The sequence below is a fragment of the Phasianus colchicus genome, chromosome 3 (assembly GCF_987193195.1).
Source record: "Phasianus colchicus chromosome 3, bPhaCol1.hap1.1, whole genome shotgun sequence".
Lineage (NCBI taxonomy): Eukaryota > Metazoa > Chordata > Aves > Galliformes > Phasianidae > Phasianus > Phasianus colchicus.
The window spans coordinates 10,099,763-10,127,730 of NC_143438.1; the positions used below are offsets into that span (position 1 = coordinate 10,099,763).

The 27,968-nt window shown below is 39.8% G+C and overlaps 1 protein-coding gene across 6 annotated transcripts in view; it reads right to left on the bottom strand.

Moving 5' to 3' along the window:
* Window positions 1-648: 648 nt before the first annotated feature.
* The window catches only part of HIVEP1 (HIVEP zinc finger 1), a 116,714-nt gene continuing 89,394 nt past the window's right edge, over window positions 649-27,968 (bottom strand). For 3 of the 6 annotated variants that reach the window (XM_031589365.2, XM_031589366.2, XM_031589367.2), the window contains 5 exons: window positions 24,810-24,943; window positions 23,333-23,508; window positions 20,811-20,915; window positions 11,269-11,786; window positions 6,154-8,512 (listed from right to left, as the gene is read on the bottom strand). In XM_031589365.2, coding sequence (XP_031445225.2) covers window positions 7,343-8,512; window positions 11,269-11,786; window positions 20,811-20,915; window positions 23,333-23,508; window positions 24,810-24,943 — 2,103 coding nt within the window. In that variant the 3' untranslated portion in view covers window positions 6,154-7,342. Of the gene's footprint in view, window positions 1,355-4,609; window positions 4,719-6,151; window positions 8,513-11,268; window positions 11,787-20,810; window positions 20,916-23,332; window positions 23,509-24,809; window positions 24,944-27,968 lie in introns of those variants that run through there. The other 3 variants (XM_090136937.1, XM_090136938.1, XR_016464973.1) reach the window with 2 other exon arrangements.

Here is a 27,968-nt window from a genome sequence, read left to right on the forward strand (position 1 = left end):
CCACCACACCAAGGTCATGCTCTGAAAATGAATTATTTCAGAAGTATTCAACCTCCTCCTCCAAAGCATCGAATTCCAGCATCATCCCAGATCCCATTCCTTTTTTGTTGGTACCAGAAGCTCAAAAGGTACTCAAAAGGGATATGGGAAAGCAGGCTTCAGCTCAATTGCCCATGTTTGGCACCACCATTGTGCAGACAGCTTTACTGGAAAACCAGCCATTGCCCCTCTTTCTCTCCAGCACTGTAAAGTGATGTGATCAGGCACTACTTCTGGTGCACTGATGATTGGAGTAAGTTACTTAGTTGGAGTAAGACTGACGCAGCCTTTTGTCCACCATTTGGCTATTTGCACTCACTGGAGGAACAGCTTCTTGAAAAATCACACTGGATCGTCCAACACTCCCACAAAAATGGGCTCTCATTATCCAAACACATCGTCCGCTGTCCCAAATCAAACACAGCTCTTGTTCTTAAATAATAAGGATCAAAAGGCACACATTAAAAGTTTAGAATTCTATTGGAAAAAAACCCCACAAAACAGGAACCACGTTCAGAATCTTAACAGAATAATTATTTGTGCAGACTTCAAGATCAAACACTGCTGAAATAAAGACTTAACCGACTTAGCCCAAACCTGTGTTCAGACACTGCAGGGGGAGAAGGGGTGATTAAGATAATCAATGTTGACCTGGTGACCCCAAGCTTTGGCATTTCACCCGTATGGCATTTTCTCAGTTGTTCATATCACTAAATGGACCATCGAATAAAACCACCAAGAACACAATGAAACGCATACACTTGAAAGAGGCAGACCACGTGCTTTCATGTTCCTTTAATTGTGTGTTTGCAGGCAAGGCTCAACACTGAGACCAGCACCACCAAGGCCTGCGCTGATGCTGTGATCTCTGCTGACGCTCACAGGTGTCCTCCATCAGATGACAAGTTCCTAAGTGCAAGGAAGAACAAAGTACAAAATGCAAATACTTAGAAAAGCTAATTTGTAGCAGGCTCTGGGTAAACTACATAATTTCCAAAGTCTCTCTCTTTTTTTTTTTTTCTTCTTTTTTTTTCCCTGTCTGCTGTTTCTATGTTGCAAATGCTTTGCGCTGTGCCCATTTTCAGCAGGACGCAAGAGAGAAGCTGGGATGCATTTCTTTGCGTGTGCTTTTTCTAATCTGCTTGAGCTGTCTGATGCCTTCATACCTAATATATTCTGCGTCTTTGATCTGAGCTGGAGGATGTATTGAGGAGGAACAGTGATTCACAGGAGAACAGGATATCCACAGTGAAGCCAGGTACCCAGTCCAGCAGAATTCATCAGCACTAGGTGTGGGAGCTCTTGCTCTGAAACACTGTAAATAAGAGAGAGTCAGAGGATATTATAAGGATGGGGATAAACAAAGAAACATGATTTAAACCTCCAAGCGTCAAAAATGGTTTCTGAACGCCCACTGGATCTGTTGGCAAAGCAAACTCTGATGTCCAGAAGAAAACATCAATATCTACATTGCAAAGAGCCTCTGTTTCAACATTTGCTTCTGTTTTGATTTCTGGATTGTTTTTCCAAACTGGGGACACACCTAGCATTGGCCAACGGGGCTGAAACACAGGATGCTGCCCTCCTGTGCCCAAGCACCCCAGCGACTTGGTCATCCCCAACCCTCAGCATGGAGCACTGCCTGCAGGGTGCCTGGCAGCCCTGTGCTCCTGGCAGGTGGGTGGATGTGAGCAGCAACACTCCCTGCCATGAACATCCTTCTAATAAAAATAAGAGAGATGCTATCTATTGGATGCAACTGGCACCTCTGCTAAATTCGTTTTTGTTTTTCAGGAGGAGGTATTTGGTGTCGACACTGAAGAACCTTGCTCACAAATGCCTGCAGTTGGCTTAGGGGTGGAACTCCTAAAGCACAAGGAGGATGTTTTAAGCACCTAACTTAACAAACAGAGGACATGGTGGATATACTGGAACTCACAAACAGCCTTCAGCTGGCCTATTTCCAGCATCAATGCCTCGTGCATGGTAATGGATTTCAAATTCACTAAGAGAACACAGCTACAAAACCAAACAGGCCTTAACATTTGACCTTCTTAGGGAAAACAAGCCTCCTCTTACCAAAGAAAACTAAGGATGCCTGGCTAATTTACTGATCTTAGGGCAAGTTTTCTTTCCATGACAGAACCTGAGGAATGTGAAGCCTGCTCATCTTTCAGCTAGCATGGTTTCCTTTGCTCTCACATGGAGTATCTGCAAATCACCATTCATCTCCTAACACATGAAGGTGTCCTGTCTGTGTGGAGGGGAGAAGCGGACAGGCAAACATAATGCCAGCAACATGTTTGCCATAAGGCTTTTTTATGATTCAGCATTTCTGGAACAAAACACGAACATCAAATCAAATAATTACATGCTGTTACATCCTTGTTGCTGTTTGCTCATCCACCCACAGCCATTCCACTTAAGATTATCTAATAAACAATCTGAAGTATTTTAGAGTAGCCTGTTTTTATCCTCAGCCAAGAATAGAGTTAGCAATCCAGTGCTATGCTAACAATTGCAGGTCTATGACAGCGGTCTGACCCTCGACACAAAAGCCATTAATGGTTTCTATGTGACCTAAGGCTCTAATATTTTCTATATCATTAAAGATGGCCATCCATAGGTGTGGAGAGCCAGACTAGGCAAAGGAGAATTTCTCAAGGCGTGGAAGGACGATTCCAGCCACATGCTTTTTTAAGACATTCCTAATTTAACATTCACAACTACAGACTGGCCATGACACTTAGTCTACGATGGCTGACACCTGGTGTTCATCTTACAAAGCTTGACAGCAAGGTAAGGATTCCCTGCTAGGGGATGTCTCGAACTTTCACATGCAACAGAAGTAGGGGCCCTGCAGATGAATCAGCTGAAGGCTGTCCCAAGCAAGCACTCTTCATTGTAGATTACTTGGTTTCCCTGGCTTTTGGCAAGCCAGTCACACCAAACCCGATCTTTTTAGGTTTTGATTTTGAGGAAACCAGCCCCATGCTAAGAGCATCTTTGAAGGGCTGTTCATGGTTTTAAACTGAAGTGTTGATAAAAGGTTGGTGAGGATTATCTTGCAGAAATGAGGGCTTCTGGAAAAAGTATCATGAGAGTCGTTTTGTGTTCTGTTTAACGTACGTGTCAGTACACTGAAGGCAAGATAGATCTGCTATTGCTACATTAAGAAGCCATTCAGAACTTTTAGTTGAATGTAAAGCAAAATAAGTCTTTGTTTTAAAGTATATGTTTGTTTTTGTGTGACCCAGGCTGTGTTCAGCCAACGAATGCAGTCTGAAATAAAGCACATTCAATGTGTGTTTCAATTTGTGTGTATGCAAAATGCTTCTGTCAGGCATGGGGTTGTAATGCTACAGATAGAGAGGCCTCAAGCTGACTACAGCAGTAGTGGCTGCTGGTGTTCTAGGTCTTGTACTAAGAAGGAACAGGTAGGTTATGATGTAGCTTATTAACCCCAAATACAGAATACAGTCACATTATTTTAATAGAGTCCTAAAACCAATATTGTCACATGGACTGCAAGAGAACAAACTGTCTTCAAAATCTGATATCCACCTTACCAGCGAACACCACGTCCTGCAATGAGAAATCAATTGCAGTCCAAGCTGAAAGGAGAGCTCCAGGCAACCGCTCGATTCTTTTTCTAGGGGGGGGCTCCTGGCACTTAACAGGGAAGCATCTGCATGTCTTTCACAGAAGCTGACCATGTCATGTCCTTACTGTAGCTGTATTTGTGCCCAGTCTTTAGCCAGCACCTGTTTGCACCCTGTTGATGGGAATAGGTTGTGTGAAGATGCCAGACTGTGCCTGGGTGCACAGAGAAGCACTCACCCTGGCCTTTTCATGTTTGAACAGCTGTCCTGGATTTGCCAGCGGATATCTGACAGTCGTTAAAAATTGATCCCTGAGTAAACAACCCAATGCTATTTACTCCAATTCAGCTGTGATAATTTACACCATCCGAAGACTGCCAGTGCCTAATCCTGAACTGGCAAATCTCTGTGATGTTTGCTACTAACTTAAACAGAGGGATCCCTGTGGCACGGGGAGTGCAATTGTGCACTACTACTGCAGTGCACTGCTATTGATTTGAAAGAAGAAAATGCAGTTAAAAATAGAAAAAGAATTCAGATTGAAAATATAATTGCTAGCAGGTTTGTGCAAATGCAGGACACCTGTGTGCAGGTGTACAGTATAGATATTGGTTACATCCATGATAAAAATGGAACTGATAGGCACTGACAGAGGAGAGGTAGGGAGTGTAACCTTCTCTCTGCTCTGGTCATTTTCCTAGGATTTTTTTCCCTTTGCCCAGTGCTATAGAAGTACCTCAACGAAAACTCATTTTGAAACATTTTAGAGAGAAGGAAAACAGTACAGCCATCAGGGTGGCAAATACCACTTCTAGAAAAGTGTGATGTCCTCCCAACTCCATTTGAACAAAGTCAGATATATCAGAGATCCTGCTTCAAATGAATACTTCCTCATCTGCTTTATAGGGTGAAGTGTGGTGACTGCTGTCTATTGGTCCTTTTCCTCTATTTTACTGCTGTCGACTTACCAAATGACAGACATCCTAACTTTCCTCATTATGACATTATCTGTTGCCTAGTCGTTCCTACTCTTCAAGATACCACTTCCATCTCTTGACCTTGTTGTCTTCAAAACACCTGGAACAGAAAAGAGACACATGTAGACAATCTGATTCACCAGGATGAGTTTTGTGTTAAACTGGTGACTGCTTCTCTGTGCCAGTACAGTATTTCCTGGTATTAATTCTCAGAACAAGAGCACAGAAAAATTGCAAGTTAAATAACTATTTAAGATACGTCTATGGTAAATCTCTGGAGTTTCTAAATGTTTAGTTGAATCAGGACTTCAGGGCATGTGGAACAGCTACTTCTTAATGCTTCCTGATAAAATTCAGAGAAACACTAATACTTGCAATAGCCATCAAAATGTTGGTGATAGGCTTGCATTGCTGTAAATCTGTGTGATCCAGTCATCTTTTTGTCACGCTATAAGAAAATAGGCTCAAATTAATCAGCACAGTTCTAGTTTTCTGGTATATGCTCACTCTGAAGAAGTTAAAACTAATGCAAAGTTTCTAGGGTTGATTAACAACAAACCTTCCCCTGGTTCCAGTAGCAAGGCTCTCAAATCATATGTAATGCAGCAATGGTTTTGGGCTGGTTGAGGTAATTTCACGTTTGGTATAAATGATAATGATGTAAGTAAGACACACTGACATCACTACACGCTTATAAAAAGAACATACAAAAGCACAGTGACACTTTACACGTGGCTGCACACAAGACGCTCACAACTCTGAAGTCCGACGCTGCGGAGTGCTGAGAACTCTTAACTCTCATTAACTTCAATGTGAGTTGAGAGTGCTTCATGGTTTGGGTGCTCAGCCCTCAGGGGAGGCTCCACACAATCAGAAATGTGACGAACGTTCATGTCTGATCCGATTTCTCATTTCTAGCATGTGCGTTTCTAATCGCTGGATTAGTAAAACTGGCAGATGATCACAGTAATACAAATGATCTGTTGGTTCTGAAGTGCTCTGAAAGTTAATAAAGCTCACTCAACATCGCCTACAGATTCACAACACACCTTCATGGAGTAATGTAACGAGCACAACGCAAGCACAGTACGGAAGCTGAAGAAAGGCTAAGAAGGGATCTTGAATACTGCCGTTCCTGAATACGAGCACTACAAGGTGTGATTTACTTCTCTGAGCTGGATGCAGGAGTTGGTCTGTGAACTACACAGCTCAGCTCTCATTCAGCTTTGCTCCTGATGTTTTTACGCTTTGCTTCCCACCCTTTTCCTCCAGCTGCTTTGTGTGCCCTCATCCTGGTTATTTTTATTATAGGCAATCCTGCTTCTGATTGACATCCTCCAGTTTTTGACTGGAATTAGTTTGTTAAAATAGTTTTATAAACTTTTTATCACTGCAAGAATGTGATGTAAGGGCACAGCATAAAAAACAGCTCTTTGAAGATCACAGGTCAGCTTGAAACTTTCACAAATGCATTTCCTTAAAGCATGCAAGGCTTCTTTCCTCAAGTAGCTGAACACATGAAAATTTTCACAGCACCCTTGAACTGTATTCACTGTGTGCAAACACAATTTTTATTCAGTTGCAGGACTCTGGGATCCATCCATGTCTTGTATGCCCATGAGTTTGTCAATATAAGGGCACATGAATTGTATGTGTAAAACCTGTTTCCTTTTTTTTTTTTTAAATCCTGAATGAGTAAGGCAAAGTCAAATTTAGGGAACAATTAACTTTGTCTCGTTTTACCAACTGCTAGGCAGATTTTGCAATTAAAAACAGACATAGGACTATTCCTTTCTTGTTTAACAATATTTTAATTTCAATAAAAAGTGGCTTTATAGTTCAACATTACAAAAATATGTCATCTTGACCCTCTTCCCTCAGGGAAGCTTTCAAATTTAAGGTATGAAGAGGAAAAAAATTGGGCTGCTGGATGCTTACTGTAAAAAAATCTTGAGGGACTCCCTCCCTGCTTCATCATCGCCAGATGTTTTGCAGTGGAAGCTTTTGTTCCAAATGCCTAAAGGTACCCTTTCTCTTACAGCAGGTGAAATCACGTGGGCATATGCCATCACCAAATCCTTTTAAGCTGAAAGCAATTGGAAAGACACTAAAATGACTGAGTCGAGCACTTCTCCAACTTTGCATCAAGAAGGTACAACGTAAGCAATGATAAAGTCAGTAAACAAAATTTTACTGTAATATTTCGTAACACAGATACTGTATTTCTCTTTGAAGTGTAAAGCTACCGTCTTACACAAGAAAGATGGACAGACCCTTTTCCAAGACTAATATGGATACAATAAATATGGAGTTTTACATACTAGATCTGTACACAGAAACTTTGTCCCACAGCCATAAAAATTTACATTTAACAGTGCAACATATAATTTAATCATTTATTTATCTGACATAAGATGTTTACTTACTAAACACAAGCAACTACCTGGGTTTAATATACATATTTTATATATATATATTTTATATATATATATTCAACAATCTGTACAGGTTTCTAAACATAAAACTCCAAAAAGGCACAATCGTCTATACAACATGTACAAAAATGGCTGGAGCTGACAAGAAACAACAATTATTGGTCAAGAGTTCATGATTGCACAAAGATTAGTAATGGGTTTGTGTCAGAAAAATGTGCTTTAAGGAAAGGAAGGTTTGCAAAGAAACCTGTAAGTGTTATAAAAAAATAAACACAATGGAAAACAAAAACTAGGTTGCTATTATGAGTCTATCCTCATCGTCACTGCTGCCATCACTAAACTGCACCGTATTTTGCCTCCGGGGCAATGCTGCTGGCCTGTGTACCTGTCTATCCGGAGAGACAGTTCGATGGACCGGGGACTTGGTTAAAATGTCAGAATTCACCTTTGAGCGGGGCTGTACCGGGGAAGCCCTTTTGACCTGAACCGAAGAGACGTCGCACTTTGGCTTATTGTGGTCGGCGAGGTCAGTCTTTTCAGCATCACCCTTCCCCGGCCCATCCAGTCTTTCATAGTCACTCGCAGGGGCAGGCTCTGCAAGGCTCTTCACGCTGTACCGCTGGCCGCCGGCAACCACCTGAGGAGAAGCAGCCCTGGCCACGTGGCCCACGTCGGGGAAGCTGGCAGGAGCTGGCTCTTGCTGGACGTCACCAGCTTTGCTGCCTGAAGCTGGTGGTTCGGAGGCTCCTTGCCCATCCGCGCTGACCGGGCTGATGGAGGGGATGAGGGTGGGCAAGGCAATGTTCAGTATCTGCAAGCCCGGGATGTGCGCCTGAGGGCTGGGCTTGCCCTGGGGGGCAGCGCTGGCAGTCAGCACCTGGAGGCCCACGGCATTCAGAGTGATTCCAGGCGGGCGCATCTGTGGGGCTATGTTCGTGTTTGTCAGACCTAAGATGTTCACCGTCTCCATGCCGAGGGGTGGGAGAGGCTGCAAGCTGGGCGTGCTGAGACCTTGGATGCCTGGCACGTTGATCTGGCCAATGGGAATACACGGTACCACGCTGTTCACTTCGGCAACCCCGATGGGATTCGTGGCGGCACCTGAGGCGGTGCAACCCACCTCGCCGAGGCCACTCGTAGTTCTGTGGATGACGCCAACGGCGGGAATGGTGAGTTGCACCGGGCCCGCTTGAATGGGCACAAAGGTGGAGTAGGTGGCCAGGCCGGCAGGGACCACTTGAAGCCCCCCTACTGGCACCATGCTGTAGGGTGCCTTGGCCTGCTGCTGAGAATGCAGCGGAAGGTGGCTGAAGAGGTGCGTCTGGCTTGGCCTCAACTCGGCGGAGCGCAGTGGGGCGCCGGGCAGCTTCTCCTCCTGGATTTCAGTGTAGGGCGATGCCGTCGTGGTCCGCAGGCTCTGGTCCGCGGGTGAGGAGGGAGAGCTGGCAGAGGGCGTGCTCTGGGAGAGAACGAGAGAGAGGGACGTGTTAACAGGATGGCTGCTGTCGCCCCCAGGTTATGTAGAATCTCGAGGTTGCTTGGCATGCTGCCCACCCTCTCACACTTCGTTTTAGATGAAAACAACAACAGACTGGTTCACGGTAAATGCTGCCCAGCTTGAACAATGAACTGATTTCCTTCCTTTCTTTTCCAACTCCTTCCTCTCCCACTAATTGAATTTTCCTCTCATGATTATCCTTGCTCGTTTCTCTGGAGCACTAGTACTCAAAAACACTGCTGAATATCCTCTGTACATGGCTGTTTTTTTCTAAAGGAGGAAGGCAGCTTTGGAGAGCTGTTTATTGTGAAAATCACCTCAGGCAAAAATGTTAAATAAGCCGGCACTTCTGATACACCAGATCCACTTACCAGAGGCACTGCAGCCTCAGGAAGGCAGGGATAACATCACAACCGTTTGTCCATTTATTACCCTAGCCCAGAAAATGGGTGACAAGAGAAAGATAATAACTGCAGCACCCACTGAGGCTGAGGTGATGGATGGACACTGGAATGAGGTGTGAGACCCACATCCCACAGCTGCCCCATCTTGCCTTGGTTTGGTACACAGACCTGGACAAACAACTGTATTATATACTCTCTTTTCTTCTCATATAGACTCGACTACTGGCCAAGGCTGGCAACTCCTTTCCTAAAAACACCTAAATCAAGAAGTCTTAAACTGCAGTTGAAGTTAATTTTTAATTTTAGGCCTGTCTGTAGTACACAAAGAACAGCACAACTTTATTTAATTTACAGAGTTCTAAACTGTTATTCAGTGACTTTGACCAAATTCTCAAAAAATCCCTGGAGCAGGCACAAAAACAAATTACTAACAGAAATGTTTCTGAAAACAGCTAGTAGGAAATGTACTGGTTAAAGGTGAATAGAATTTATTGACCATGCAGTGTCATCTATTCTAAATGGGAAGACGTGTGTCAGAAGGAAGTGAAAGTCCTTCTCAGGACTAAGTGGTGTCTGACATTTCACTAGAAATCTTGATAAGCTGCTACAGATACTTTTGAAAGAACATACAGCCTTCCTAAACTTTCTCGATCCCTTGTCTCAATGGCAAGAAGTTGGATCCACAAACATGCACGCTGGGAACAGACTGCACATTAAACACTAGAACCACAGCTACCACTTCATCTGACTGGGAAAGGAGGTGGCAGTCTGGCATGGAATTACTGCCTTTTATTACTTACATGCCTTTTTCATATTAATGTGGAAAACTGTTACATATAAATTTAAGAACTTTTCATGATTTTATCTGTGTGAATATTTTCTTGAGCCTTCAGTGGTTCTGTTTGATTAAGAGAGTAAAATCAGTCAAATGTCTTCTTGGCATCTCTGGATAACAACTGAACACACAACACAAATATTATGGTCCTACCTTTTGTGACAGATGTCTGCAGCGACCAGAGACCACTACATCTTATTCCCTGTCATACTACAAAATCGCTCCAACTCATACCTGCCACACGGCCCTCACAGTCCTTACAAGCAGGAATGACAGTACGTCAAACAATGAAATGCGGCAATAATTTTTACTGGTTTTCCTTGCCAACAGTTCATTATCTGAACTCTTTTAAAAAACAAATTTGGTAGTAGAGATTTTCAAAGAACAAGTCACTAAGTACTTGAACTATAATCAAATCTTTACTCGCTGTTTATGATTTTGAAAATTTCCTGCCGCTTATTTTTCTGTAACTGCATGCATCTATGCTGAAGTCATCACAGAGAGGGAGGTAATTACTACCCTACTTAAAACTATGCAATATTTTGCATCATATTTTTCTGGGCATTACTTTGGGAAGCCCTATTGCCCTCATGGTCACAGTAAGAATTCAAAACTTTCAAGAGATATCATTAGGGTCAATGAAGTATATGATTTATGCTGTCCCCATTAAACTCCATTAGAATACTGCTGGACTGTAAAATGCTTAACACCTGCTGGCTCCCCTGTTGCTTTACAAGCACTGGTTGCAAACGTTACTGAACGCAACTGCAGTCTTGCACATAGACTGACTTCATCTTTCCACATGTCTGTCTGCCCAGAATAGGCATGGGCAAAAGTGATCCTTTTCCTATCAAAATGCTCCTTCATTTGGAGAAAAACTGGGAGCAGAGGAAACTCAGGTCTCAGATCTGTGCTTCTATCTCCTTTTGTTATTCTGCAGAGGCAATCCCTAGATTCCTTGAACATATGGTGCTCATTCTAAATTTACTGCTAAACATATTTGGGGAGAGATAAGCAACTGCCCAATTTTTTTTTACAGCAATAAGGCAAAAACCTTTGGGACTACATTAGTCTTTCTTGGGAGTTACCAATGATTCCACCGTTGTATTTCAGAGTAAAATGACTTCTGAATTGTATCACTTTCCACTGAAAACTTCATGACCCTGCCATACGTCCACTCTACATATCTGTAATATCCAATCTCATTTGCAATACATTATTCCAGCCCCAAACTTCATCTGAAATGACCACATTACAATTAATCCTTTCAGAAACGATGCAGACAGAATTACAGCTGTAGTTAAAAAGTAGTGCCACTACAACACTGTTGTCTCTGCAGTCCTACACATTTGTGCTTCAACTATTTTCAACTCTTCTAAAGCATGAGCCAACAATTCTAAGAATGAAGGGCAAGGCCTCTGAAAAATCACCAACACGATCTTTAAATAACACTCTCACCCCCAGAACTGGACCCCTACCTTTGTAAGGATTGTGGTTGCTACTGAGGAGTGGGCCACAGTTGTTTCTGGATCGGGGTAATCCACAGACATATGGCGACCTGGAGATGCAGGAGCAGAGTCCACCAGTGTAGTACCCGCACTGTGGGGACCAGCTCCTCTCTCCTGGCCTTTGTCTTCGTTTTCTTCCTGGTGGGTAAACTCTGCTGGTGACCTGGAGGTCCTGCTAACTGACTGCGCTGCGCTAAGGACAGTCATCTTTGTGAGCAGTGCTTTTGGGAGACCATCCATGGAGTCCGTGTGAATCCCACCAAAGCAGTCCGGCAGTCTGCTGTCCTCATCAGCACTTGTGGCATCCTGCAGGCCGTGTCGAGAGGGGTGATGCTGGGGGCTGGCTGTCACTGAAGGGGTTGTGGATAGGACTGACTCAGCTTGGCTGTCTTCATCATCGTCTTCATTGTCATTTTCATCTTCATCTGCACCATCAGATTCCTCCGCATCAAACCCTGACCGATCACAGCCTAATCTTTGCTTCTCACCTGCAAAAGCAAGAATCAGAAGTTAAGCCAATGAAGGTTCCAGATTGATTAGGAAAGAGGTGGGAGGGAGCGATTAGAAACGCCAAAAAAACGCATGCCATGTGCATCTTTCAGCTTCTTCCCATGTCATCAAAGCAACAAGGAAGATTTTTACTTTTGTTTTCCAGTATACATATTAAGTTATGCAGTTACATAATCTTTCATCTCTCGTTTCCCTGTTGTTTTCCACCTTCTGGGTTTGGTTGTTCTTTTAAGCCATTTATAGCCTTTTGCTCAAAGTCACCCTTCGCTCTTTCGCTCGGGGAGAAGTGAGCAGATTCCTGCTTCATTAAGTTGCTAGTGACGACATGCGAAGCTCGTCTGCCAACCTTCACAGTGGGATACTCTCTAGCTGGTTCTGACTCATAAGTGGGTGTCCTTGTACCCAATATGAATCACTGCTGCAAAGGGTTTTGAAAGATACAAACAGAAAAGACTGGAGGCTGTTAGTCAGGAATCTGTCTCGTTAGCAGGCAAAAGAGACCAAATTAGACCTTACCAGATTTCTCACTTTGTTCACGTTTTGAAAGAATTATGAGCAAGTCACCCGAGATGTCCTAGGAGACAAGAAAGCCCTAATCCTATAAAAACTTATTTATGCATGAAATTTTACTCCTAAGAAGAAGCCTTCCTGACTTCAACTCTTAAAGATACTTTGTGCTGTCTATCGGTAAATTTTTCTACGTAATATAGCCCTACTGCAGCTTTTCTCCTTCTTTTATACCACAACTTGGAAAGAAAAAAATCTTCTTTAGTGAAGAGACAAAATCCCATCTGCTGTATCTGATTCCAAGCCAGACTGTCTGGGATCACATTTTATAAAAAGACAAAATGCTTTGGATGCACTAATATTTCATACTTGATTAAAGGTCTGTCTGCTGAGCTCCCAGAAAAATATCAGCATAAAAATCATTTGGCTCTGCAAAAGCAGGGATGGCTGGTTAGCTGAAAATTTAGAGATTCTGTTCTGGGGAAATCTGCACAGCAACTTACTATCAAAATGAACGACTCTGGGAAAAAAAAAGAAAAAAAGAAACCTTTTCAAGAAGTAGAATGCATTACAAATACATTAGGCTGCTAAGTTACCAAAACGAAAATAAGCATCTTGAGCTGTAGGTAAAATAAATGGGTTTAATTGAGCTACCTCTCAACAAGCTACCTACCATTATAAGCCTTTATGGTTTCAAATGAGCAGTGCAATTAGGAACAAGACTAATAGCTTCTTTGAAAAAATCCCTCTGTAATGATTTTGCCCCTCTCTTGCCTACACAGTAATTTGTACATTAACTAAATATGGAAAATATAGATTTTCTACATTTTCTACAGCAGGCATGAAACCAAAATGTTATTAAAAAATACGTTAAACCCTCCAGATCATTGGAATAATGCTAACAAAAATATGGTTTAGGATTTTATCCAGTCTTCATTTTTAACTGTCATCTACAAAATCATTCAAAGAAGAAAATACATTATTTGTTCAACAGCATTTTGTCTTCATTTCTGTCATTTCCATTCCTCATTTCTTGCTATTCAATACTTCTTAATAATTAATATGCAAAGCAAAACAATCTATGAAGTTAGAATGCTCACATATGTTTGAGTTTTGAATGGAAATAAATTCCCTCAATGCCTCTGTGACAGATGTCACAAACTGCTCCATGTTTTACATCTAACGGGTGACCTGTGCATTTCTTTCATCTTTTTAAATACTGCACGGGGCATTGCAAAGTCTTGGGTTTCGTGCTGTAGTTTTTATTGGATCTCTTTGTAGGGTACCTTACTGACACCACGCGTCTATCTCCTCTGAGAAACTGTACTGCTTCTTTTCTTTTTTTCTCCTTCTCTCTAAATGAATCACCTTTTCGATCAAGTTGGACGGCCATCACAAATGACTGTTTCCATTGGCAAAAGAAACTACTTGAAGCAATTAGACTGACACCACATTTTTAAAACAGGCAAAATATATGCTCGAGCATGCCCCGACTTAAAGTAAGAAACCTAATTTTCAAATCAGCATTTAGAAACACTACAAGATTTACTATAAAACCCTGCTTGTGCAGAGCGTTTTCTGCATTCTAGAAGCCTTCTGGAAGGAAAACATGGAAAGGGAGAAGGGGAACTATGCGTGGGACACAGACTCCTTAAATGCAGTGCTCTGTGGGATATAATTTCCCTCTATTGTTTCTCTGTTTACCTCCACCCCTTATGAGTTTGCCAGCTTCTATTTAAAAGTGGTTACCTGGGGCCAGAGCCTGCAATGTAGGCGAGGTGACAGCAGTGAATACAGCTCCCTTACTCCCACACTGCTTTGAAACATCAGATGTGAAAAACAAAGCATTCCCGACTTGCTTGCTCTGGCAATGTGAAAAGGACTGCTCTGCCTTCTAAACCTGTGTGTGGATCCACTGAAACAAGAGGTGCCCAAGCTTTTGTAATCAGTCATCCCTTTAAGCATCACTGTACATCAGTGGAGTTGTGAGAGGACCTGAATCTGGAGTTTAAGGAGCTGGCAAAACCAGGCATGGTCTACTTGAAAGTGGTACCAAGGCTGTGACCACTCATGGTGAAAGATTCTTCCTAAGTACCATCTTGTTAACCTAGGACTGGTGGCCCAGCTCCATTTTGATAATTCCACTCTGCCTACAAGTTACCTTGTTTTAATTAGGCTTTAATTTTTTTAAATTAGGCTTTTAAGTTTTAATTAGGAAAAAAATAATTCTTTGCTTCCTGTCTTAAACTATGCACAATTACAACTGTATGATTATGTAGCTGAAATATACAACTACAACTCAGTTCAACTTTGTATGAAGTTGTGGGATGTGCCATGAATTCAAGGGTCACTGGCATTTGAGGAAATGGCTTTTGGTGTGAAAAGTCCCTGATTTTTCTGAAAAAAACAAAATCAAAACCGAACAGCAACAGCAACAATAATTAAAAACAGGAAAAAAAAATAAGGTCAGAAAAACACTTAATAAGGAAGAATGCTTTTCTTTCCTTCAATGCATGCCTGATCCAAAGCCTCTTCAAGTCATTCTATACATACCCTTCAGCATGGACGAAGCAGCTGCCATCAGCAAAGCACGCTCCCAGTGGGGCTCCCAAAACACTTTCCTGGCCGTGCTGCACTTCTCTCATTCCTACCCTTTGCTTTGAGAGCTTGCAAACATTACTGAAAATGCATATCCAAAGCCCTATGTGATCTCAACCTGTAATTCTCATGTCTCAGAAACACCCAAAAGCTGTTGTGCTTTATGAAGGCTACTTCTCTTTCAAATTTTAGCATTTAAACAGAAAAGCCATTCAAGACAGCCTCAATCTTTGATAAAGAATGTTTTTGAAAAAAGAGGGAATGTCTCCCATTCTCTGTCAGCTGCAAGGTTTCTTTAAAACCTTTAGAAAGACTTCTTCTAGGACTTCACAGGAGAATTTGGTACTTTTAGCTTCAGATATTAACTCTGCAAAAATTAGGCACTACTGGAAACAAAGTTGTACTAGAAAGCCTGACAACTTTTGATCAGAGATTTTGCAAGCATTCCAACTGTAATTATACTTAGTAAAATTGGTGTTCTAATCCAGTGCAGTGGTGTAAATGCATGAAGATCATAGGCAGAAATCTTATTTCTTTATTTCTTTAGCCTTTAGTCCTCAGTTTGTTAACCAGCTCAGTATTTTGTTTCTGTCTGCAAAAACACTTTTATACTGATATTTACCCCAAAGCAAGAAAGAAAAATGTTGAAGTTCTTTAGCATGATAGCATTAGTTGGAATTATCATCATCCTAACATGTCCATTAGCAAACTGCTTTTTAAGTCCATGCACTGCTTTTTCTGTGATGCTATTAGGTAACTGATACAGGGGTCTCTATACAATTTAAAGTTCTTTTTTTTCCCTACAGTAATGGTTATTGCACATGCTTTTACCAACAGTCATCTTGTCACTGCTATACCACAAAGTACCAATCAGACAGGTTCTTCAGAATCTAAACTTACAGCTTGTAATTTTAATAGAGATATTCATATATTAGTCCATCACATGACCCGACTCATCAGGCCCTACAGACGAGCCATTTCTGCACTAGTTACAATGACATTAAGTTCAATGGCTTTTAACTTGATCATAATCAGGTAGATTTTCTGAAGAAAATAAAGTGTGCATTCTTGTTCTTTCACTGCCAGGAAGACCTGGAAACACACGTCCAGATTACTTAAGTTTTACAAGTATATACATAAATGGAAACAAGTATATAGACTAATTATAGGTATCACTATTAGCTCTGTTTATACAGATTAAAGATATATCTTATTACATATCCGTTTGTCTGTCCACTAGCTATTTCCATGATTGATTATACTAAATTTGATGGCTTTTAGCACCAGAGTAATTCAAAGCAGGACTTACCAGATAAAATTGTGTAGTTATCTTCAGTTAGGGATTAACACAAAATTTATATACTCTATGAGCATATATAGTAGCTAGTAACGCATGCATTTGTTCTCTTTCTGTGTATGTTCTTCATCAGATGTAATAAAATACATATACACTAGGGCAATGAAGGCAGAAATATTTTGAGTATGGCATCATATTATTGTGAACTTGAAAATAAGGTCTGTATGTCCTCAACACACACTCTGTTTTGCTAAAGAAATACAAGCTCAGACTTGCCTTCTGCCTATTGTATTAGTCTTATAGTGGACAGTTTCACAACCATTCCAACAAATTTAAAAAGAAGTAAGGGTAAACGAAGTACTGTTGGGTGAAACAACATTAGCACCCACATCCAAGTTCTCCATCTACTTGACTTTTCAACTGTGCTCATTGGTTTTCATTGCCTGATTTCAGTCTTGCTTCAGCTGCTGTCCACTGCTCATCACCACCACACAGGACTCACAGTGACATCTACTGGGTTAAATTCAGACTGGTAATAGCCACTGCTTCTCAGAGAAGAGAGAAGAAAAAAAAAGTGGGCTTCTGACTTTCATTCCTAAGAGTATGGAAAATAACTAGGCAAAACTAAACTAAAAAAATAAGAGCAACCTCTGTTGCTTCAAAGAGATTATTTATCCCTAAGTGCTCCTGGGTATCCTATATATTGTAAAGCCACCCTAGAATTAGTTAGTCTACTCACAGGCTGTAAGTGTAAGGCTCCAGCATATTTAATGTATATCTAGTTGAAGACAAGGCAGTGCTATTAAAAATTTTTTAAAAAAAAGTCACGTGAGTTACATAGACCCAGCCTTCCATTCTACTTGCAAAAGGAGGATATCACTGTAAGAATTTCCATTTATTTTTACTTCTTATACGCAGGTGCAGTGCAAACACAGACTGAGTCATGATTAAGTTAATGAAGAGCCATGGAAACTAATTTAAAATCTGCTATGATAAGTAAGGTATAGCTAATTAACTTCGAAACACTGTGTCTTTAGAAGGGTCTATTTAATACTGAAAATGAAAGTTTAAATATATATGTGGTTTTATATATGTAATATATGTATGCATATATATATGATACGCATCTGAAACTTAAAATTAGGATTTTTTTACAGGTAAAGTACTGATTATTTCTAGATAACTTTTTTTTTTTTTTTTTTTTTTCCCAGAGACCACTTAAACAACTTCTCCACATCTATAGATTTCATTGTTAAATAACTCTACTATTTACATTCATTCAGACATACTCTACCATTCACTTTTCACATTCATATTAGCTTACATGTGAAACATAATGGTTTCAAACTTAAGAACTATTTTAATTTGAAGACAAATTGTTGTTTTTAAGACTGAATAGCAAAACGTCCAGTCAGCATGGCAGAAGAGGATATCCCCAGTTGCAGTCCGTCACACTAAATAGTTCACCTCGCCTGACAATTTAATTCAGATATTAACATTCCTTACATTGTAACCCTGTATTCTGGTGACAAGAACATTCCACAGAGCAGAAGATGAAAGATAAATGGATGAGGGAATGGTTTCGAATACAAAAACCCAGGCCAGAAAGTATTTACTAATACCCAAATGATGACAAGTCCAAACACAAAGAATGCTATGTTAAAAGCTCTGATCACATATATTCTCAGACAGCTAGAGAGCATCTCTTTATTTTTCCCTCGATGTGACAGCACAACAAAATTTCAGCTTCTCAAATTACTGAAAAAGCAGGCTCTGTGTTTACATGCCTGTGTTCAGGATCGTGCACTATTTTGCACTCCTTACTCAATATGCTGATGTTATTGATCTGAATTACAATCAGGTCAAAGCTATCTTCTGATGTCAATCTATCTGAAAAATGATATATTCCAATCATGACAGCCTGTGCTTAAAAAGAACGTACAAAATACTTGCAGAACTGCTGAATTCCTTAGTAAATAAAAGGCCGGTGGCTTTGTTACATTTATGGCCAACTTTCCAAAATTAATTCTTTAATTCCACATCTGCTAGAAGAAATACAACTTATTTATTTGAAGAAAAGTTGTAGAAACTACTATTGCCATCAGAGAATAATCAGTATTTGGGTAAAAAAAATAGAGACAGACATTCTGTGGGTCAGGAAACCAGACAAACTTGCACAGCTTATGGGAAAGAAGAAATTTGATTTCTGAGGTCAGAATTATTTCCTATTACATTTTCTGACATTCCTCCACATAATCTCCTGTTGCCTTTCAACTAGGAAAAGCCATCAGACCCAGCTGACTCTGGCTGCCAGGGCAAGCTCCTTTCCCAAGGCCAGCCCTACTGCCAGAATGGGGCTGCCTGGGTAAGGGGACCAAGGGATGGTGAAAGGTATTGTATGCAAGAAGATTACCTACATGCCTCAAAACAACCCCCACTCACTTGTATTCAAATGTGGCCAAAAATTTAGTATTTCAGAGAGCACAGCAGAACCACCTACATTTACAAAGCTCACATGGAAATAATTCACACTTCTTTTTTTCCCTCCTCTTTGCCTTAAAGATGGGCCAACAAGCAAGTATCTGAGTTACACAGAGAAACACCCTCCAGCATGGCTGGGTGAGGTGACAGATTCAATCATATTTTTTAAATGTTGAGCTACTCACTGAATGTCCATGGATAATTGCAAATGCACTGTGTGGTAACTGGCGAGGCTGGATGGTCCAGCTGGGGCAGATGTGTTTACCATGAGCTTAATTACCCTGCCTCTTGGATGGGACTTTTAGTGCCAAGCCTTGTCCTGAACAGCTGGTTTTCCTGTGGGTATCCGAGTTGGATCATTTAGAGAAGACAGGGACTTTATCACTAAATTGGTTTTTGTTTCTGAGTTCTTAGTTAAAAACAAGAGACCAAAAAGGAAGTGTTACCTGTTTTGTTCTGAAAAAAAAATGCACTGCAGCCTTACAATTCGATATCTGGAAGACCTTCATGGATTTACATGGCAAACCCCAGTAATTGTTTGCCTTGTTTTGTGGCTTTTATTTATTTCTCCTCAAAAAATTCTAACTTATTAATTACTGCGCTGAAACAAAAATTATATGTCAGGGAATGTAGTTTTTTTTATAGGATAGTTACACACACCTGTAAAAAACCATTACACTATATGTAAGGACTCTTTGTCTTTCAGTTATGTAGTCCTATTATGTCAATTGGGAATATCAACTTATCAATCAATAAAATGGTTTCATTTCCTAGGAAAAAGATAGACCTGTTGTTATTTAAAACCAAATTAAACACAGCTACAGAACAGTGCTTACAGGAGTCGCAACAATTTTTCTGTCATGTGAAGGCTGAAAATGTTAATGAACACTGTTTGTGTTTGAAGGAATGATCACAAGTTGTTTACTGTTGCTTATCTTCTGTGTTATTCTTTTTGGTACCTCAATTGCAAAGGAGGATATGTTTTTAGCTTACCAAAAAAGAATATATCTAACAATGCTAAAAAAGGAAAAGGCAGATTTCTTGGTACCTAGTGCACTACTGAATCACACCAGTTGAGTCATATTCCCAGAATTATTTAGAATTAGATTCAAGCCAATTCGCTTATTCTGCTAGCAGTTGTCATATGGGAGCAAGTGCATTCATCTTTCTTGCCCTTTATTGTTTAAATGAAGATCGCCACCGCTTTCTTTTCTCAAAACCTCATCCGCAATCTAATAAACTATTCCACTTCAAGAAGAAAAATACAATGCAAAGCTCGCACTGCTGCTGAAAAGCAGGAGCCTGTAGAAAATGCCACTGCTGCACCGAGACATGTCAAGACTCCCAAAGAGTGCTAAGCACACAGTCCTGTCATGCATCTCACGGCATCTGCTACAGATACACATTTCTTAACATGCTGAGCAAAACCCATGTGAACCCAGCGTGGCCCTCCTCAACTCTTCTCAACCTCACCTCCATTTCAGTGGAGCTGTTTTGGTATGTAGGACGTACAGAATTTCAATTATTAGCAAATAATTTTGATAACACTAAGAATATCAATGGATGAGTAGAACAGATCCAGATGAAAATCTTTTGTTTCTACTTACTGATTTATGCCCATTCATATTTGTGAAGAAGGTCAGCACTCTGCATCAGAAGACCATCAGCCTCCCTGAAAAGCCTATGCAAAGCACTCAGCAAATATTTATAGTCCTGGGTGGTGAGTCAGTAATACAATTTACAAAACATGTATTCAAAAATTTGACAATTTTATGCAAAGCTATTTTAAAAAAATCCTACATTTTACTATTTTTTTCCTAGCCAAACAGCTGTTTTTCTGGTATTTTCAATCTTCTCAGATTTGTCTGTGAAACTGATAAAGTTAAACTGCATAACACTTTGTGAAAAATTCAGCAGCAACATATCTTTAGCATATGCTCATCATTTCTTTTGGTGAAGGTTTTTCCAGTATTTTTTGCTCCCTCTGACTACTGTCTTAAATTTTCCTCCCTGTATCTTTTTCCTGTACATTAATTTAAAAACTTTGGAAAAAAGGGTAATAAAGAGTGACATTAAAATAAATCTAATAATGCAGCAAAGAAAAGATTTAAATTCTTACCAAATTCTTCTTCTCCATCCTGGTCATCTATTAAGCCTACTGAGACTCCCAAATCCATGCACTTCTTGCTATGCGCCTTTGACTTCATATGTTTTGTCAAATTTCCTTAAGAAACAAATAAAAGCAAAAATGAACTGCTCTTTGACTACACAAATGTATGGTGACAGAAACACAGCATGTCCAGATCTCATTCAGCTACATTTACAACCACATGTACAATTTGATTTCACATCTGGCACAGCCTTGCCCTTCAATGTAAGTTGACAAGGGCTACAGCAGGTTCATCATCCTGAATGCTACTAGCCTCTGGCTCAGCTCTTCACCAAGATAAAATAGAATAAAATGGAAATCATAGAAGATTATGCGTTTTGCATATGTGTAAAAAAGTCATTTGTTTCTGGCAAATATGAAAGACGGATCCAGTCTTCAAAATAATATTGACAGAAAACGACTATGTGGAACTAAAGTTCATATCTTGCAATTTTTTTAATATTGTATGGATTCTATTTCAGTGCAATTATTTCCACTGCCAACTTAGACAAACACATTAATTTTATTCAAAACATGAGCCTGAAAATGTTTGCTCTGAATTTCGAAAGTGAATGCATAACTCTTGGGAAGCTTCATGAGCTGCCATTCCCTCTTCCTCTAGAAAGAAAGTATGGCAAATATCATCATGAAGAAGTTAAAAGTAGATCACAGTTTTAAATGATGAATATGTGATATATATATAAGGGCCACTCCAAAAGTAACGCCTCCTATTTTATTCTGTTGGCCCACAACATCCCAGACAGATATTGGTGGTACAGCAGTAGAATGTGAACCAGAATTCCCACCGATATCCCATTACATTTTCCTGCCACGTGACAGATGGCAGCCAAGGGGCAGCCTGACAAAATGACAACTGACATGGAAGTGCAGGTGAAGCAAAGGCATGTCAATGAATTCCTCCATGAGGAAGAAATGGCACCCGCCAACATTCTTCAATGCTTGGTGAAACTTTATGGAAATGAAATGGTGACGTGTTTCAGCAGTGGTGACAGAGATCATTACGAGTGGCGTGCAGGCTCTTGTTGGTCACTGGTGACAATACATAGCTAATAGTGATGACTAGTTGAAAAACTGAGAATTTGCTCTACCAAGTAGTGTGACCGTGCTCTTTGTATCTGTTGTAGTTTCCACGGAAATGAACAGGAGGCATTACTTTCAGGGCAATCTATGTATATTATTAGAAGTAACAGTCTATTTCAGACTTAACATTATCTTACAAAATCCAGTTTCTTTGAGGTATTCAAATGGAAGAAATTATAGTGGGTGAAATGCTTCCATAGCTGTGGAATATTTAATTCCTACTTTGAAAGAAGACTAGGATTTCACTCCAAATTTTGAAATGATTGTTATGAAGCTATGTGGTATTGCTATTGGCTCACAAATAGCAAAATTCTTGGTCTTACATGCTGTGTGAAATTATTGCCTACACTGGCTTTTCATGAGGGGTAGTTTAACAAACTTCAAGCATCCAGGCATAGGCCCAACTCTGTAAGCAGTTGCAGTAGTCATGGTTATCAACTGCAGAACATTAAGGAAATACAAATACCTTCTACACCTGAAGCATAAGAGAATTTTAAATGGGCAGAGCTTAATTAACAGAATTGGGCCAGCAAGCCTACCATGCAAAAATCCTCATCAGAATTTGTTGGGTTAAATCCATATTAAATCCAGAATTTAATTTTAAAGATGGTGCAACAAAGCAACGTGATGCCCTAAGGTGTAAGGAGGCAATGTTAATTCATCACACATCTGAAGACTATCAATCCTATTTTTTGCAGTCCTGTGAAGCTTTCCTCCTAAATGCTGAGTAGTCTCAAACCCACTGTAAGTACAAATGTTCCTGAGGTTATAGCTGGGGAGATTATATCTGAATGATGTTCAAAGCTGAAAAAAATGTGACTGTTTAGAACTTTTCACTAAAGGTCTTTTGACTGTGAACATACCCTAGCTCTTCTACTTACTTATTACAAGTCCTGGATCTACCATTGTTTAATATACATATTTAAATTTGGATGTAAATCTGTAAACAGACTTTAAACACCATCTTTGGGTTACAAGACTAAGGAGGAAAATGAACTCCATTCTTCCAGGGTCTAAAAACCATTTTAATACAGTAATTTGTTGAGTGCTAAGAGCAGCACAAAATATGCCCATGTCATATGTTCAAATAATCAGTGGGGACTTAAAACTGTGTTCTATCTTTGCTTAGGATGAGACCTAGCTTTCACCATACTCCCATATTTTCCTTTTCCATTTCAGTTTCTAACCTAGATGAGATGCCACAGTTTGTTCATATAAATACACGATTATCTGAACAAGCAGACAGAAGGGACTGCAGACACTGGAAAACATTAGACAATAAAACTCCACAGCAAGGTAACTTCTTTAGCATGTGGGCAGCCAGATTTGAGAACTGTGCTTTAATACAGAAGGAAAAGAGGGAAAAAATGTACACAAAGAAGTGCTTCTACCTTTAGTTTTGAAGGAGAAGTTGCAGTAATTGCAATGGTAAGGACGGACATCTGTATGCGTGCGAATGTGCTTCTTCAGCATACTGGGTTTCTTGCAACGTATTCCACATTCTTCACAGATATATTTCCCTCTTCCTCTCCCCCGGACATACACATAGTCTTCATTTGATTTGTACCTAGTAGCAGCACCATAAGAATAAGGCAATTGTAGTAGGGGGAAAAAAAATCTAGTTAGAAACCATAATCTATCAAATTTGAAAAAGCTATAAAAAACATAAAAACAACCTGTGCATGTATTTGTTAAACTTACAATCATGAACATGCTAAGAATCGATGGTGTATCTTTTAAAATAAAGGTACCATTTGAGACTAACCATTTCAAGATTTCAAATTTTATCTTCACAACACAGAATCATACTTTAAAGAGTCAGCTCTTGGAAATAAGTTTGAGGACCACGAGAGAGCATTAAAGGAGCATCTTTGAGGCTTCACGATGGATACAGAGAAGGAACAACATCAGTTATGACAGTGGGAAAGTCTTTCAAAAACTCTGTTAATGCGCTTCATGCTCAGCTTACAGGGACTGTCTCTTGATGGAAAAAGTCCCTGATGGAATCCCAGCATTCATCTCTTTGCTCAAGGATGCCAAATGTTTAGCTTTTGCAACGTGTTCCCTGTAACATTTGGGGCTGTGCAGAGGCACATAGTGATGCTCTACCAGAGTGGCTGGCAATAGCCTACTTGCTGGCCAGGACTGGGCTCAAACTATAAACCTGTAAATGCAAAGCCCTATAGACTGTTACCAATTACTAGAACAATAAAATATGCACCATTTGTGCCCGAACTTTTACAAGTGTTATTGGCACATTCTTCTACTATAAATCCTGTTTTATAAGACGCTGTACACGGCACAACATTGTGGCTAAAGCTAAAACAACTGTTATTCAGATCAGGCAACTGATTTAAAACTATTGCAGTGCGTGGACTAAGACTCAGTAAATATTTCCATGGCACTTTTCAAATCAGGGCTTCTGCAGCCGGTATATACCCCAGCAAACTGCCAGACAGCAAGGGAACTGCAGTCTGTTGCTGAGCCCTGGATTGTGTCCTCTCTGGCTACAATTACACTAGCTTACTGTAGAATACACATTATTTATCACAGAAGAGAAATACAGGAAAAGAATTTACATCTATGGCTGTATCTAGCTGCCTTTACTGCTGATTAATGTTTGCCCTTTGGAAAAAAATGAATCATGCTGCCTATTGTTCTCTATTTCATTACTTTCTCCCAACTCTCATGGCTCCATGCTTCTGATGAATTTCCATTTTTCACAGAAGCATAAACCAACTTTCACAGAGCACAGAATGGGAACTGTTGTTTAAAATAAATCTAACAGGAAGCAACGTCTCTGCAAGGTCTAAAATCAAGATAAAATATCTTCCCAGCAATATCTAATATGTGAAGTACAATACTTGCCCTCCATCAAAGATTTTCACCCTTCTTGGTTCGCTTTTGATAAAGGAATTTTCTTTATCATGCTCAGTGCTCGATTCGGAGCTTTCCTTATTGCTGAATTCAGATGCAGTTATTTTTTTCCTATTTAACGCTCGCTGAAAGAAAATGAGATATTCATACATTTATCATTAAAATTAGTATCTTTCATACACCATTCAAATATGTAAAGCATTAGGAATAAATGCATAACTCCTTTCACAAACCACCATTATAATAACTGATTATTTTAACATATTTTAAGATACAAGACTCAAAAAATATCTTTAACTAAATTTCTTTTCTACTACACGCTGACTATTAATGGAGTGGCAAATCTATATGGAGATTCAGCTGGAAAACTGAAATGCTTTGAATCTTCAACAGGAGTTGCCTCTTCTGTCCTTTGGGAAGGTACAGGTGACCTTTTTTAGCTCACAGCCAATTAGTGATGCTTTCTCTTCAAGGCTCAAGTCCCATGACATCTCACTAGCACCCTCCCAGCTCCAGCTGCCCATTGCCTACGAGGGACATGGAAAGAGAAGGAAGCCCATCACTGAGGAACTAATTTCCTGTGGCCCAGCAAAGAAGAAAAAGGGAAAACTAATGGGAGGTACTAATTAGTAACATGTTTGTTTTCTAGTATTTTTCACAATATATTCCTGTTGTGTGGGTACTGTCTGTTCTGTTTGGCAAGGTTAATAATGGACAAGCAGAACCCTTCCAGAGCAGGACTCCATGGCTAATCCTCACTGCTAGACCAAATTGTAAGAGAAAGTGTAGCAGTGGTCTAGCAGAACAAAAACATGTTTCTCAATTATTAATGAACTTTTTTCCCCTCAAATATAAAAAAAAAATTAAAAATTGCCAAATAACATCTACTCCTTCCAGAGTCTAGGATATTTATAAAATGGGCAACAATGAAAGAAAGATCCAATTAGGCAGCAATTATTACTGTTGTATTTATAAACTGTTCTACCCACATAGCTGGCATACTCACCACATTTGCTCATATTGATAAGTGAATAAAATGATGGGAGAAAAAAGACTGGCCTTATGTTTTCTACTCATTATAAAATCTAATGCTGCAAGCTTGAGAATTCTTGCCAAGAGGAATGGCTTTGCTGGCTGACTTGAAATGACTGATGCATTACAAGCATTGAAGAGTGATGCTGTTCTGAGACCCGGTCCCTGCTCATCATCCACCCCAGGATCTCAGCATCCATCTTCCCTTCTGAGGTGGACCATGGCCGACAAGGAATTAACACAAATCAGAGGAAAAGCGACTGCCTATCAGATTCAAAGACCTAGGAATATGCACAGGCTTGCATGCACAGCTCCAAGCCATATGCGTTCATGTGGTTCTGACATTGATTTGGGCTGGATTTTCAAGCATATGAGCAGTCCTACCAAAGCATAAATGACAACCAGGCCTGTGTGTAGGAAGAAAGAAATTTCACCCTACGTGTTTTAGCAGTATTCATACAAAGTTGAGGGAGGTGATGTTTAGGATAGGAAATATCAGAAGATGAGCTTACTCTACCAGTTGCAACTCAACTATGTAATAGTTCCTGTAATACTTTCTAGCACATGAATTGCTTTTGTTTCCACTGCAAACAAAGAGTAACCAGGTGACATTTATAATTTAATAAGGAAAAGAGTAGTGTAAAAAACAAAACATATGCAATAAATCCAATACCACATAAATATTCTCTGCAGCTGGAATAACACAATCATTAAGTAACTGATCAAGGATAAATACAAAACATTTTTTCCACATTTCAATTTCAGTAATAATAAGACAAAGAAAAAAAATAAAGATTCCAAATGTATTTGGTCCGTGTCACTATATAAATTATGGTGAAATGCTGTTATAATATATTATATATTCACAAAACTACTTAGAGTGCAAAAGCTAACACCAGGCTAAATACCTCTGGGATTTTCCCCTCCTCTTCACCCACTTTTTTTTTTTTTTTTTTTAATACACACAATTATGTACAGAGATAAGACAAGCTAACATGTTCAAATTACTATCTACCTCCCACTGATGTACTTTAATTTACTGGTTATATGCTACTTTTAGCAGCTGTTTCAGTGTCTTTAACATGCAAAATACTGCCTTCCCAGAAATGCTCTGATAGAAACACTGAGTTTGCCAAAGAAATCTGCAGAGGTCCTCACAGGTAATGAAGAAAACATGCTTAATTTTTATGAAAACTTACACGTTGAAGAGGATTTGCCCCCCCTGTAAATCTCTAAGTGCAATCAGTTTGTAAGCTGCATGGGTTTCCTGCATGAAAATTCTTTACCATACCTCACCTAAAACCTAGGAACACCCCACACATGCCAGTGGGAAGGGCAGAAAAATGGCCATGTTGTAAAATGTTCCTCTCCTCTCCACAATTGTTTACAGCTTCCATTTCTAGCAGTTTTCTCTCCTACCATAGAGACAAAGACCATGATTCATTTCTACTTTATTCGTTTTGATCCAATTTCACCCCACAGTCTCCAATTACTGGTATAAAACTGGAAAAAACCTGCAGTTAGGGCTGCCCAGAGACCAGAGTTCAATAGATACTTCTGGTACTTTAAAACATAACTTGGAAAAAAAAAAAAACAACAACAAAAAACCCAAACATGCTTGGAGCCTGAATCATTGAAGTTATAAATTTCAGATTATAGTATTTACTAAACATTTTTCCCACTGGCACAAAGCCACTAGAGGGAAATGTTTTTAATATCTTTAAACTTTTACTAGTTCACACATAAAAATCTTCTGCATTTAACTACTTTCCAGCGGTGAGTTGGACTGTTGTGGCTCATTATCCAAGAAAGGAAACCTTTCCAGTCAGTAGAAACTTTCCATTCTTCAGCCTATTTACACTGGGAGATCTTCACGTTGGCATACTTCAAACTTTACTGACTCATCTCAGAGAGGGAAGCCAAAATCAATGCAGCACAGAATAGAGAAAGAGCCCCTGATACAACACCAGTGATTTCAGGCAACAAAACCATTCAGAAAAGAAGAAAAAAACAAACACAAGGAGATGAAACAAGCCTTTTCCATACAGGTGAACCTCATGTTATATTTTAACATGCTGCATTCATTCCAGAAACTTCTTTCACAGTACCATTTTGTGC